The sequence below is a fragment of the Thermobia domestica genome, chromosome 7 (assembly GCF_964235325.1).
Source record: "Thermobia domestica chromosome 7, izTheDome1.hap1.1, whole genome shotgun sequence".
Classification (NCBI taxonomy): domain Eukaryota; kingdom Metazoa; phylum Arthropoda; class Insecta; order Zygentoma; family Lepismatidae; genus Thermobia; species Thermobia domestica.
Window position 1 is genome coordinate 73,754,785 of NC_137460.1, and position 14,398 is coordinate 73,769,182.

Consider the following 14,398-nt stretch of genomic DNA (forward strand, 5'->3'; position numbering starts at 1 on the left):
CTTTTATGTAATATGCTACTGTTTTATAATTTGTAAGAAACCTAAAAGACCTCCCACAAACTCTTCCCATTCTAGGCAAATTGTCATCTCATTTTGGCTACTTTTCAATGACGATAGTTGTCCATCGAGCCTAGGATCTGTCGTAATCATTTTCCATTTGAGAGAAGGAGATTCCGGAACTACTATCGAAGCTCTGGGGTGATATAGTTTGATTCCTGGTTACACTTATTAGCTAGTCGACGGAATAGCAAGGAACAGGGTAGCCGAGTGGAAATGGCCAACTGTTAATGACTGGAAAAAATTGTTGTGAACTGATAAAGCCACGTTTTTCCTTAGTGGCACTGGTTGCCAGCGAATGTATCATCCTCCTAGTGCTAATCTCACTCGTCCTCAGTACACCTGTCCATCTGTAAAATACCCTGGTAGTATCATGGTCTGGAGTCCCTTTAGTTATGGTGGTGTAGGAGAGTTAGTTACTCTCTCTAGAAACTAGACAATGAACCAGTTTGTTTATTTTGAGCTAGTAAACGATGTATTGGAATCGTTTTTTGCAAAAAGTGGAGCGTCTTTTTTATGCAAGATGGAGCTTCTTGTCACACAGCCCAAAGTGTGGTATCTTGGCTTAAAGATGCTTGTGTCCCATTTTCTGAAGATTGGCATGGGCAAAGTCCAGACTTAAATCCCATAGAAAACCTATGTTCTGCCCTGAAAGATGTTTACAGGGTATGGACATCTCTACATTGCCTCTGCTGGAAGCTGCCATCAGGGAGGTTTGATACAATTTGGCCCTTGTTTCCCTCCAAAATCTCGCCTTAAAGTGTTCCAGAACGACTGAAAGCACGCCAAGAGGTTCAACAAAATACTGATTATCCAATAAGTATTCTAACTTTTATTTTGTGATATGTTCGGCGTATTTTTATTTGTGGTTCTAGCTTTCACTTACATCGCGTCAATACTTTTCGCGCGAACTGTATATAATTAAAAAAAAAAAGCGGTAAAAGGCTTTTGGCAGTAATTTGAGGATATGAGAAGAAAGGGAGAAGAGATGCACAGCAAGAAGAGAGGGGCACTAAACAAATCATTTTAGCAACAGAAGAGTTGAAGTGAAGGGTAAGACTAGTAAAAATGTACCAAAAAACTGGTATCAAATAATTAACAGAAAGGGAAATATTGAACGAGTTGCTATGGTGTAACTGGATGTAACAGGAGTAGAAGGGGAATTTAGAATGTAGGGGGTAGACGGTAAGATACATGAATGAAAAGACATAAGAAATAGCACAAAACATTCATGTTACACGCAATCTGTTGCCCAGAGACAAAAATAAGTGCCAAAGTTAATCTAAGATATCATTCGTGTGAGAAAAGGGTTTGGTGGGTAGTTTCATATGATTATAACTCTTTACAAGATGTATTCAATATAATTCCGAGCAGTGATCAAGATTCTGTACTTGGGAGGCCGCACACCAAAGGACATACCTGATGAGATGAAAGACTACGGAGAGGAAGCCCTATTATATGGCGTTGTGAAGTACTGACACCATCAGTTTAAGTATGATCGGACTTCCGTATTAATAGTCTCCATTCCAGGGTGACCGCAGTCCGCCATCGATGAAGACAAGTGGAATCCGTCATCTTGGAGTATCGCTGCATAACTATTCTCCAACTAGTTGACAATCTCAAGACAAGTGTGAGGTCTGTGGAAAAAATATAATCCATCCCCCGTACTTTCCTGACCATGCAACATCTGACTGTCACCTCTTTCCAATCATTGAGTAATTTTTGAAAGGGAAACATTTCACCGACGATGAAACGCTGATTTCTGAGGTAAATTCATGGCTTCTGGAACTATTTCCGGACTTCTACAAATAAGGTCTCTACAAATGCCTAAACGGGAAAGTGGCGGTTCCTATATAGAGAAGGACTAATATCTGTACAAAATTTCGTTTAACTCATGAAATCTTTAAGTTTTACGTCCCATGGTTATGCCTGCTAGGCTAAAGGAGACGGTGATGATACAAAATGAATGAAATGATGGAATGAAGAAACTAGAAGGAAACGGGAGAACCCAGAGAAAACCCATGCACACGGTGTTTGTCCACCACAAAGTTCACTTGGCGCGAGCTGGGTTCGAATCAGGGATCCCAAGCATCAGAGGTGAACGCTCTACCACTGAGCCACCGCGACCCTTCGTTTAACTCAGTCAACGGTAAATGAGTCAGGGGAAATCTTTAACATCCCTCCTATAAGTTATTTCTGTTTCGCTATGCCATTATACATACATATATCATTCAACTGTGCTTAATCGTACTGCTCAATATAAAATCAAATATAGAACATGTAATGCAAACATATTTCTTTATTTCCATTTATCTAAATATACACATTCAGCCATGCATTCAATTGTAAAAATGACGCAAAAAAACGGAGTACCCAAATGCAATATTAAGTAACAGAATTCACTTTTACCTAACATAAAAATGAATTACTGAACCTGTCGCACAATTCATAACAAAGGCTAATAGTAATCAGCAATGTGTACGTGTGTGTATATATATAAAAAGCAAGCAAGCAGCGGATAATTTTATGAAAAAAAAGGGAATAATAAAACAGATCTTTAAATATACAATAAAAAAATATGAGCATATCACAAACTTATTTAAACATACACTGTACTGGAAAATAACCATGTTCCTTTAAAAATAATAATAAATACCGAAAAAACAATGAATGACAAACATATTATATTTAGACCATTATAACTAGGAAGAGAAACAATGAAAATGAATTCGAAAATTGTTTTAAATAAGCACAAATAATGACCAATTAGTAAGAAAAAAAATTCACATAGATCTTTATTTTACTTCTATCAGCAAATAAAAACATCCTTCTTTTCAGATGGATTCACAACACACATGAGGCAAATATTTAGGATATAAGTTAAGTTCTGATTCTAAACTGCAATTGTGTAAACAACATCGGGTAAACGAAAAATGTTTTATAACATGTAAGATTGCACACATCTGACACTTTCCTGTTAAATTTCCAACGAGATTTTTTCCAAAGTACATGCTAACTACTCTTTTTAGCCAATAAGTTAAGTATAACAGATTATTACTTTTTTTTTTTTTAACTTTAAATTTCAATATTATTCTAGGAGGTAAGTACTTATAAACTTTCTTTCTCGAAGACAAAGTAGATACGTACTCCAAATAACCAATGCACACTGTTATGAATTCAATCGAACAGCGTACACTGCTGAAAATTTCATTTTAATAATTAGCTGTAATATTGTAACACAAAAAAGGAACCATCAACAGAATATGTTGGCTGTTTCTTCATTTCACGTAACCTTATTTTAAACAAAATAATGAGCAAATATTAAAAAAAAAAAAGTCCACAAAAAAACACGCTTATTTCATGATTCAATTTTTCTTTTTCCTAGAAAACACATTTAAATATACATATATTTATCTAAAGGAATGTATTTATTTTACATTCAATTATTTTCACCAGCTGATACAAAAAAATTTGTAACAAAATATTTTTCCATTTTCTTTCTGCACTCCAACTTTCGCTGAGCCTTACAAGCTTTCCTTGTGACATGACTTCACTCAGCAATATACTACTGTCAATCGGGTAGTATGAGAAATTGACTATATGTGTGATCCTTCTTGATGTGAATGCTTTTTTTCAACTATTATTTTTATTGTGACCTTCTAACAGTATTAATAAACATACGTCCTTTCAATGTATATTTTACCATTCCTATCTTGAAAGCTAGTAAAATTCGTGGTTGGTTGGTTCTTCATCTTCTTGCCCTAACTATCTTATCACAGACAAAACACCAGTACAAAAAACAAACCCTCCTAGACCAGTATAAGATTGGTTTTGTGTCAGCCCAGTCGTACTTTGGTATTCCTGTTGTTTTCTTTACGTATGGAGTATTTATTTATTCCTGTTAAAAGCAAATGGCACACAGAATCACTGGTTGTTAAGCAGCGATGCAGCACTCTCATCTAAGATCCAATACAAATCTCCATTTGTGGGCTGAACTCGAGCAGCAGGAAGCTGTTCTTTGTCTTGTAAAACTCTCTGCAACATAACATGGAAGATTAGGATTACTACACACACACACACACATATATATATATATATATATATATATATATATATATATATATATATATATATATAAGGCTTTACATATAAATAATAACATGAAAAGTAACTAAGTACTCAATAGGTAGGTTATTTTTTGTTTGCTGCTTACGTCTCACGATTCTGGTTTTTACGCTACAGAAGACGAGTAAGCATCCACACCCTGAGCAAAAACTGAATCGCAAATGTCTTGTGAATCAAGGTCTAAAGTTTTGTGGAAGCTACACTGTAAATAAACATTCAATGTACCACCCTAGCTGTTAAAATGCGGCATGCTAGGTGGTGAAGGTAGTATACAACACAATGGCTTGAGAGCACAATGTTTTAACTGCCCTTGTTTATTTCAGATAGGTGGAGTATAAAAACGAGAGAACAGCATACTCGTTCTGGATTTACTTACGGTAGGTAACCTTAAGTGTGATATTCAATCACTTGCAGCCACTCGGGATTACTCATATATTCGTCTACCAGACCATAGAGATATACCAACTGACATCAATCCCCACGCATACAGCGGCTCTGACCGTCGCACTACCACAACTTTCGTTGAACTGTTTTATTTACACCTGGATTCCAGGTTTCTGAAACCTAATCTTTAGATGGCAGCACCTGATTGGCTGAGGGGAACAAAAGAGGATCGAGCCCTGAGCTCGTCAGACCTTTGTGGCCTTTTTCTTTCTGTTGGTGTATGTTCTACTCTATAATGAGTCACATTGAACACAATGTTAACTACATATAACAAATGCCAGATTAATTTGCCGGTTCGTACAATATACAAACAGGAGTGCTATCGCAATTTTAATAGTCTGATGAGGATATGCAAAGATACTAGCAAAATAGACTGCAAGAAATTCAGTTGTAAAAAAACGCAATGGAGCATTGAAAGAGGCCAAGGTCTGAGGCATCGTCCACGTTCTGTAAGCACTTTACACGCCATCAGAAATGTGTCATCTGACTCAAACGAACCCGGTGCGGATCTAAGAGCTTGAACCTACAAACGCCGCAAATGGCATTTCCTAATTCCAACTACAGCGGAACAAGGTCAAAGAGCACATGAGGTTCTTCAGCGGTCTACAGGGATTCACACATTAACATCTTCTTTTCGAAAGAAAGATCTTCACCATGAGGAGTCCTTAAATGCCCAAAATGATCGACTGCATCATCATCCAAGGAAGCTGCTGCACAGCTCCCAGAGTGCAATGAGCTAAACATCACACCGGGGTGATTGAGGTAGGGGGTCTTATGAGAGTTACAAGCTGCACTTCTACGGAACTACATGCCGTGAACTACAAGACTGATCTCACAGTTAAACTTCTCACTTATACCTTCCGCCAATACCCACTAGGTCTTCCAGGGATGCCTAACTCCAAATTCTCTTCCTTCACCAACACGCATCATATCCGGTCCATATGGCAAACTCAACCAAGATGTGGTTCCAACAACATTATTCCCGACTCTTTATTACAGCGATCGCATGGCCGGTAGGCAGCCCCGATCTCATGCCCTTGGAACATGAAATATGGCTCAAGTTGAAGGCCAGGGTTTGTTCGAGGCGACACCCTGACTATTATGTCCCTGAAACGTGATTTTGTGCGAGCAGTATAAGTGATTCCTGCTGCCATGGACAGCTAGCCAACCCGTTTACGACTACAAACATGTTGAATGACCTGTACCTGTTGCTTGTATACTTAATTATAACCAATAAATGTCTGCATTATAGCCGACTAAACCCCGTATACAACATACACATGCTTATCACTTACTGATATGTACATCAAAATGTTTATCTAGATTACATATAATCTTCAGGAAACTTCGTTAGTGTTAATGTGACTGTATATTATAATAAACCAGTTGTAGCTCGAATATATATAATAAATGTCTGATAATTCTTATATGTACTACCAGAAAACTGAAAAGAATCACACATTAAAAAAAAGTGCATTATTAGTTCTTTCGCTTAACATTTCATCAGACAAATAGGTAAGAAGTAGGAAGAAAAATTAAGAACATAGAAGCAGTTATGATGTATATGTGAGTGCATCGTTGAAATGGAAGATCAACGTGACAGATGAAAGAGTCAGCAAGCCTGAAATATAGAGTTTGGTAGAGGGATAAGAAAATTAGGAAAACTAAAACTGGATCAAAAGATTGCGATCTTGGCCAATAATTACTTTTCCGATCAGGGGTCACAAAATTTTTGAGCGGCCCCTAAGTCGAGTTTTTGTATTTTCTACGGAATAAGCACATTATACTGAGGTAACTGATAGTTTGGGTTTGGCTACACTATATGTAATTCTTCAGATATAAGGCCTCTACGAAACTTTTTGATTGAAATATATTGGGTCTTTTGATCCAAAAACAAGTAGGGCAGATGGATCCGTACGAGAGACTACGAATAAAACACAATCATTTTATAATATAGGGAAAAAAGAAAAAAATATAGAGAAGTCAAAAAAAGTTTACACAATTTAATAGATTGTATCTGCACATTGTTTTCAAAGTTGAATTGAATTTTCAATGCAATATGTAGTATGATGTTTCCTCAACAGATATCCGTATTCCTATGACTATAAAATGTAATTTACGGCATACGATAGGGAAACAAAATGGCCGATGCGTGCTTGACATACTGCCTCATAAAACTGTAAGTCCTGCTTTCTTGGCTATCGTACAGCACTGAAGTCCGGTACACAATGTGCATGTGAGACTTGTATTGTGCTTTATTATAATACTGTACGTATTAAAATATATGAGGGTTATGTCAAATTATAAGCCTAACCAAGAAATATTAGAACTATATATATATATATATATATATATATATATATATATATATATATATATATATAGTACATTTAGGCCGTATTTATTGAACCTTCCTATGATGTCATACCAAATTTGGTATTAATATTAACTTTTATTCTGTTGATACAGGTCCAGAAAGACAAATAGAAGTGAGAGCTGTTTTTGAATATTTCCAGAAGAAAGTTTAAAGCCGCAGGAGATCCATGCCGACATGGTTGTTACTTCAGGTGATAGCGTCCCTTCATATACGACAGTGAAGAAATGGGTAGTCGAATTTAAGAGGGGGAGAACCTCCATTGAAGATGACAATTGATCAGGAAGGCCCGTCGAAGCACTAATTCAGGATAACATTGACAAAGTGCATGAAATCCATGGTCCTTTTATTCCTACTCAATCTTCTCCAGAACTCACATCAACACTTCCTAATTCACCCGGTGAAAAACCTTTTCTAGTTCAACAAACACTACATAAAACTCCTTCCCTTTTCTATGCCATACGCCTATTATTCTTAAAAACCCAACAGCATTTCTTGTTTCCTTACCATACCGACAGCTAAAGTGTTCTTCCTCAACTTGACCACTTGTTACTATTAGAAGTACGTATAATTCTTGTAGCATTCGATTGAGCGTAAAACTTTTATAGTCCTTAAATTTCTGTGTTCAATTTCTTAGCCAACGTTATGATGGTAGTTTTCAAGAAATTCTTTAATCACTTTTCATTTTCATATATTTGATTACAGAGTCAAAACAGTTATATTTTATCTTTTCCTCTACAATGCTAACATATTTGATCGGTATATAATAAATATAATAACATCTATTACAGATATCTCAGTTCCTCTTTACGGATAACATATTGTGGACTGTGCTACAACTCCTGTTGTTCTTGGACAACGAAGTATCTAAACTCAGAACACCTACAGAAATTGCTGTGATAAAATCTTATTTTCTTCTTTATCATATGAGGGGTACGGTGGCTTAGTGGAAGTGTTCAAGTCTGGTGCGCAGGGTTTCTGGTTCGATTCCCGGCCAAGTAACTTAGTGGACAACAACATTGTGTCCGTGAGTTTTCTCGGGGTGCTCCCGTTCCTTCCAACACTATCATTTCACCAATTCTTTCATCATTCATCTGCCTTAATCATTCGTCTGAGAGGGCACAATCGCGGGACGTTAAACTGAGAGATTTCATTTTAATTTCATTTATCATATATAGGATGTCCTGGAGAAAATCTGCCCTTTGGAAGGCGATAGCGAGATCATTTTAAGCAAAAAGTTCCTATTCTCGAAGTCTGAGAGCTACATATTAACTGTTTTTGAGCTTATGATGAATGAAAGTATTTATTGTTTATCCTGTAGTTATTCTACAGAGGTGAGGCATTGCGTATTTTAATGTTGATGGAATAACCTTTTTAGCGGTATGCAGCATGTGGTGTTTTAGAAAGGGAGATTAGAAACCTTCGACAAGAGTATTGCCATCTAATTCCCTTTAGAAACTTCCCTTATTATTATTATTATTATTATTATTATTATTATTATTATTATTATTATTATTAGAATGACCTTCCCTATCACCTCACAGAGATACGACTTCCTCCCAGGACGCCATGTATGTGATAGCTTGAGAAAACAACAGATTACATCTCACATCAATTTCTCTGCAGATATTTTGAATGTAGATACCGGATTGTTCAAGAATAACAAAAGTTGGGGTACAGTCCATGTAGTCTAAGTAGCACAGCACCGATCTCGAAAGTGACAGAATAATTTGCTGTACACGAAGCAGAGACCTTGGTTTGATTCTCCGTCCAGTCATGCATTTTTTCACTTTATCATTAAATTTGCAACTACACAGGAATTAGTGAGATAAAATTAGTTATCTCCGCCATTTATCATATGTAATTAGAGATGCAAGGGCTCGGAAAAAAACTAGGTTTTTTCTGCTTCGCTTTTTTTGCTTGGGAAATTTTGGGCTTTTTTCAAAATTCTGCTTTAAATTGATAAACCAGATTTTGTTTTGCTTCCCTATAACACAAAAAGTCATTTAATTAGTGGTTGATGCCGATAATAATATAAAACCTCGAAAATAAACCATGAATTTCGAAAAGATATTTCACACAATTTTACTTCTCAACATATTTACATTATGAATTCCAACGGATTAACCAATGTATATAATAAGATTTTTTTAACCTCTTACATACAAAAGTAAGCAGGATTGGCAAGAACCATGGTTGTTTTTGAAAATGCCAATAACCCGTTTTTTTTGGGGGGGGGAGTTTAAACTAGGCTTTTTTGGTTTAAACCAGTTTTTTTTTTTTTTTTTTTTTGGGTTTAGATATTTAGCTTTATGTATTTATATTACATATTCACAGAAATAAGTTTGTTTCGCCTCGGTGTTATTATGCAACAACGGGGTTATGCTGGAAGAGGTCACATAAGCTTAAAGAAGTCCGGTCAGTAAATTTCTTAAATTGGGAAACTCCCGTCCTAGCCATCGGGAAAATCCCATCATTACTCTAAAACAATAAGGGAAAAATCCTGTTATTGCTTTGCATGTAAAATTTAAAGGTTAAATTCATAATCAGTACACTAAAACTGAGGTTTTAAATTACAAATTTAGTACGTACATATAATTGAAAGTCCAATCCAAGCTAATGTTGGAACCTATGTAGGCAATCGATAAATTTTGCCAATTTCTATCAATATATTTAAGCAACCTTGGCTTCTTTATAAAACAACAGGCATTCAGGCATTCAGAAATATACAATTTGGTTTAGTTTCGTATGTTCAGGCTTAACATCATTACGTAATACCGAGGTTATTAAGGAGAAGACTTTCGCTTACATCCGAATCGCTTCTTTGTTTACGTATGAAAGAAGGGTTGTGGTTCGACCGAGAATTGAACATGGGACACCTTGATTAAAAGATGAAAAGGAATTAAAACTAATGCAGATGGTTTGATGTGTGGAAACGTCACCATGAAGTTCACACGATTTGCATTTTTCGTTCTTTTTATTTATTTTTGGTTTAAACCAGTTGTTTATTTAAAAAAAGAAAAACAGCTGGTGTAAACCAGCCTACCCTAAAAGTAAATACTTGTTTTAAAAAATACACAAATAACCTGCAAAATTCTATGTAGTATTTTTCAAAATATTCCATACCCTCTTTTTGGAACAAAATAAAATTAAAATAAAACATAAGAAAAATACTTAGATTTATATGATACACTTAAAGGCTGCACATTTAGAGCTTTTGGTTTTGTATATTCTTGAAATTCTAAAGTTTTATATAATCACCATCACGGTTTACTCAGTCAAGGTTTCTGAATTTTTAACAAGAAGAATTCAACTAGGCTTTTTATGAAGGGTGTGAGGCAAGAACATGGTAACCCACAATTTTATTATTTTAAAAATTAGAGATTTTCTGCTGCACAATCCATTTTGAAAGTCGGAAAGCTGATTTTTCACATAAGACTATACATGAATAATTAAACTAAGCGGAATGGGTTGCTGTCTATCTGGTGCTGCATAACTCAGCAATTGAATATTTGTTAGTTACCATGTTCTTGGCTCATACCCTTCATATCATTATGGAACTCTCCCCACCCCACCACCACCACAAAAAAGACTATGGAATATATTTAAGTTAAGATAAATACAACTGCACAACAAACATGACTGAGTGGAGCTTTTGCGCTTCTATCGGGAAGTCCGGGATTCAACTCAGGATCCGACCATTCTGACAAAGCTTTTCTTCATTCCATCTGTGAAGTTGAAATAGTGCGTGTACTGTGAGTGGGCAGACTTCATTCTTTATTGTTTTTAAATCGTTATTACTAATTACCAGCAGTGACGGTTTTGCGAAAGTTAGGGGGGAGGTCTTTCGGACTGAAGCCTGTTCTCCAAAATTACGGAATGTCTAAAACAAACGAAATATCTATTAGTCATGCCTTTACTCATAAACTTTAAGCTCCCGTCAAATAAAAATTACGAATGTTTAGAAAAACTAAACATTAGTAAGAAAAAAACTCCCAAAATACTTTTCTAAATCCGCCACTGATTCTCAGTATAAAATGATCTTCAAGGTTGTATCCGGAAGATTATTGATAATATATAAGCGAAACGAAATATTAGTTATGCTTGTATTCATAAACTTCAAGCTCCTCTCAAATAAAATTAAGACATTTTAGAAAACGAAACAATCAGAGAAACCCCTCTTAAATTACTTTTCTAAATCCGCTACTGATTATTTGTATAAATTAGTATTCAAGGTTGTATCCGGAAAATTATTGCTAAATCGTTGCACAGCTACAGTATAACAGAAATAGAGAAACGTAAGTTTAACTTTTGCGCTAGAAGCTAGAGTACTAAGCTCTTAGAAATGAAATACGGATGACAAACTGAAATGATCCCGAGAAGAAAAAAATGTCGATAACTCAAAAGTTAAAATAAAGTTAAATAGCCTCTAAAATTGCCCTCAAATACTACATTCTTCATGTTGGCTTTAATTCGTAAAACACGTGCTCCATCCATCTTGATGGTGAATTTTAGAGCGAAATATGGCATTCAGGTCATGAAATTCTTATCTAACTATAGAATATACTATAAGAAAGCTATTTAGATAGAAAAATCATGAAAATGAAAAAAGCCAAAATTTCCAAAATTCTCGTTTTTTTCCCCTAAAAAGCCGGCTTTTTATGTGAAAAAAAACCATCGATTCAAAAAAGCCGGCTTTTTTGTATTTCTATATGTAATGTAGTTATATTTCTCACATTCATGCATTTTATATCATTTACAATGTGTCTAGACCAAACCAGATATCATAAAGGTAAGTAGACCCTTTGAGTAGAATCTAAGAGTGTATAATAATCATACACCCATGAAGGTTTTGCCAATATAAGTGCTTCTAAAGTTTTACGTCCATTTGTTTTCCAAGTACTTTGGTTTACAAACATTCATTACTTGAATCTTAAGATTCAATAACGTATAAAAAAATGTAGTTATGTGAAAAAAAAACATCGATTCAAAAAAGCCGGCTTTTTTGCATCTCTATATGTAATGTAGTTATATTTCTCACATTCATGCATTTTATATCATTTACAATGTGTCTAGACCAAACCAGATATCATAAAGGTAGGTAGGCCCTTTGAGTAGAATCTAAGAGTGTATAATAATCATACACCCATGAAGGTTTTGCCAATATAAAGTGCTTCTAAAGTTTTACGTCCACTTGTTTTCCAAGTACTTTGGTTTACAAACATTCATTACTTGAATCTTAAGATTCAATAACGTATAAAAAAATGTAGTTATGTGAAAAAAAACATCGATTCAAAAAAGCCGGCTTTTTTGCATCTCTATATGTAATGTAGTTATATTTCTCACATTCATGCATTTTATATCATTTACAATGTGTCTAGACCAAACCAGATATCATAAAGGTAGGTAGGCCCTTTGAGTAGAAACTAAGAGTGTATAATAATCATACACCCATGAAGGTTTTGCCAATATAAGTGCTTCTAAAGTTTTACGTCCATTTGTTTTCCAAGTACTTTGGTTTACAAACATTCATTACTTGAATCTTAAGATTCAATAACGTATAAAAAAATGTAGTTATGTGAAAAAATCATCGATTCAAAAAAGCCGGCTTTTTTGCACCTCTATATGTAATGTAGTTATATTTCTCACATTCATGCATTTTATATCATTTACAATGTGTCTAGACCAAACCAGATATCATAAAGGTAGGTAGGCCCTTTGAGTAGAATCTAAGAGTGTATAATAATCATACACCCATGAAGGTTTTGCCAATATAAGTGCTTCTAAAGTTTTACGTCCATTTGTTTTCCAAGTACTTTGGTTTACAAATATTCATTACTTGAATCTTAAGATTCAATAACGTATAAAAAATTTTTAGCCAGGTCCTAAATTGAAAATAATTTTTATCTTCAGACACCGAACACATTTCTGCAATTCAAAAAGAGTGAATAAGAACCTCTGAAATATTTAGTTCAATAGTGAATTGACTAGTAAAATGGTCACTCCTTAAAGACTGTTTCCTTTTCACTTAAGAGAGCTTCCTCGAAACTATAGGGTTAGCATGACACTTCGGGCAAGAGACGCAGGTTAAATTCTCATTGAAAATTCATGTGGTTTGAAATGCCACGTTAACCTGTAGATCCACGTTTCACATAGCCTCGGCACTGAAAGGGACGCTAAGCTCCTATCCTACCAACAAATATTTCCACCTCAAAAGGGGTATACGACACTCTGGCGCAGACCGTAAATGCCAACTGCCTATGTCACTCATTCTTGTTTCCCAGTTATAGGGGGAATTAGGAATTCAATTTCTGGGATGTCGGCATTGATGACCTTTAGCCCATCACGTACATGAGGGATGGCGTTCCTCGACAGACACACGATCTGATGAAAGGAAAGGAAGAAAGGAAGAGGAGTGGGGCTATTATGTTCGGTACCATCCCGGCATCTGGCTGGTGTGAATGAGGGAAAACCAGGAAAAAAAGCTGTTACACTTTTTTGACTCACTCCCCCCACCGGGAATCGAACCCGGGACCGCTCGCACCAAAAAGTTTTCCAGTTATATTTCTACAATTAACCACAGGCGTACCCAAGTCTTTTTATCTTTTCTTACAGGTAATACTGTTAGTCTTACGCCTGTCATAACTTGTAATATTGTATATTAGTTCATAATTGTTATTTTTACAAAAGACCAAAATAAAGTATTCCTTGGTTAATTAATTTAAGCTCAGTGTTCCCACATTAATTTTATCTTTGGCTAAACATTCATTGTATTACATTCAACATGTTTTGGCATGGCTAATTTCTAGAAAGTTCATCCACAAGTAACATTATTGCATTATAATTGTTTGAGTTTATAATTACGTATTTATATTAATGTAAATAACATTTGTAAAAAAAATAAAATTAAAAAAAAAAACTTTTTGACAATACTATCCATCTTGACTTCACACCATCATGAATTCGCTCCAACAACGTGTTTGCGCATTTATTGCCTTATCACTCTCCAGATAACGTTAATAGTTGAATACTAATATATTAATTTTTTATCTTAAAACAAACTCATTGTTGGTTAAAAGGGTCTTTGTTGGAAGCTTCATAAATAAAACTTGTTTTTTTATTACCATGGTAAAGATCAATCTTTGATTACACAATAATGAACTGTCACCGACTGAGAAAAATGAATCTCTGAAGAACATAGTTTCAAGTCTCTAACATACCATGGTTATGTAGGATCTCATTTCTGATTAGTTATATGATCATGCATCTTTGAAGCTGGGAAAAGGACCTAGAATAGGTAAAACTAAATGTTTAAAGTACATAGTTAAGCTATAAAGATAAGCATTGTGCTGCTACGAAATATTATTTAAACTAACTTCATTTACATGTTACTGAATG

At 35.0% G+C, this 14,398-nt stretch overlaps 1 protein-coding gene across 1 annotated transcript in view; it reads right to left on the reverse strand.

Moving 5' to 3' along the window:
* Positions 1–2,336: 2,336 nt before the first annotated feature.
* Pgls (6-phosphogluconolactonase) overlaps positions 2,337–14,398 on the reverse strand; it is a 43,178-nt gene continuing 31,116 nt past the window's right edge. Inside the window, exon 4 of the mRNA XM_081764843.1 lies at positions 2,337–4,092. Within this exon, the coding sequence (XP_081620969.1) occupies positions 3,982–4,092 (111 nt within the window). The 3' untranslated portion in view covers positions 2,337–3,981. The remainder of the gene's footprint in view (positions 4,093–14,398) is intronic.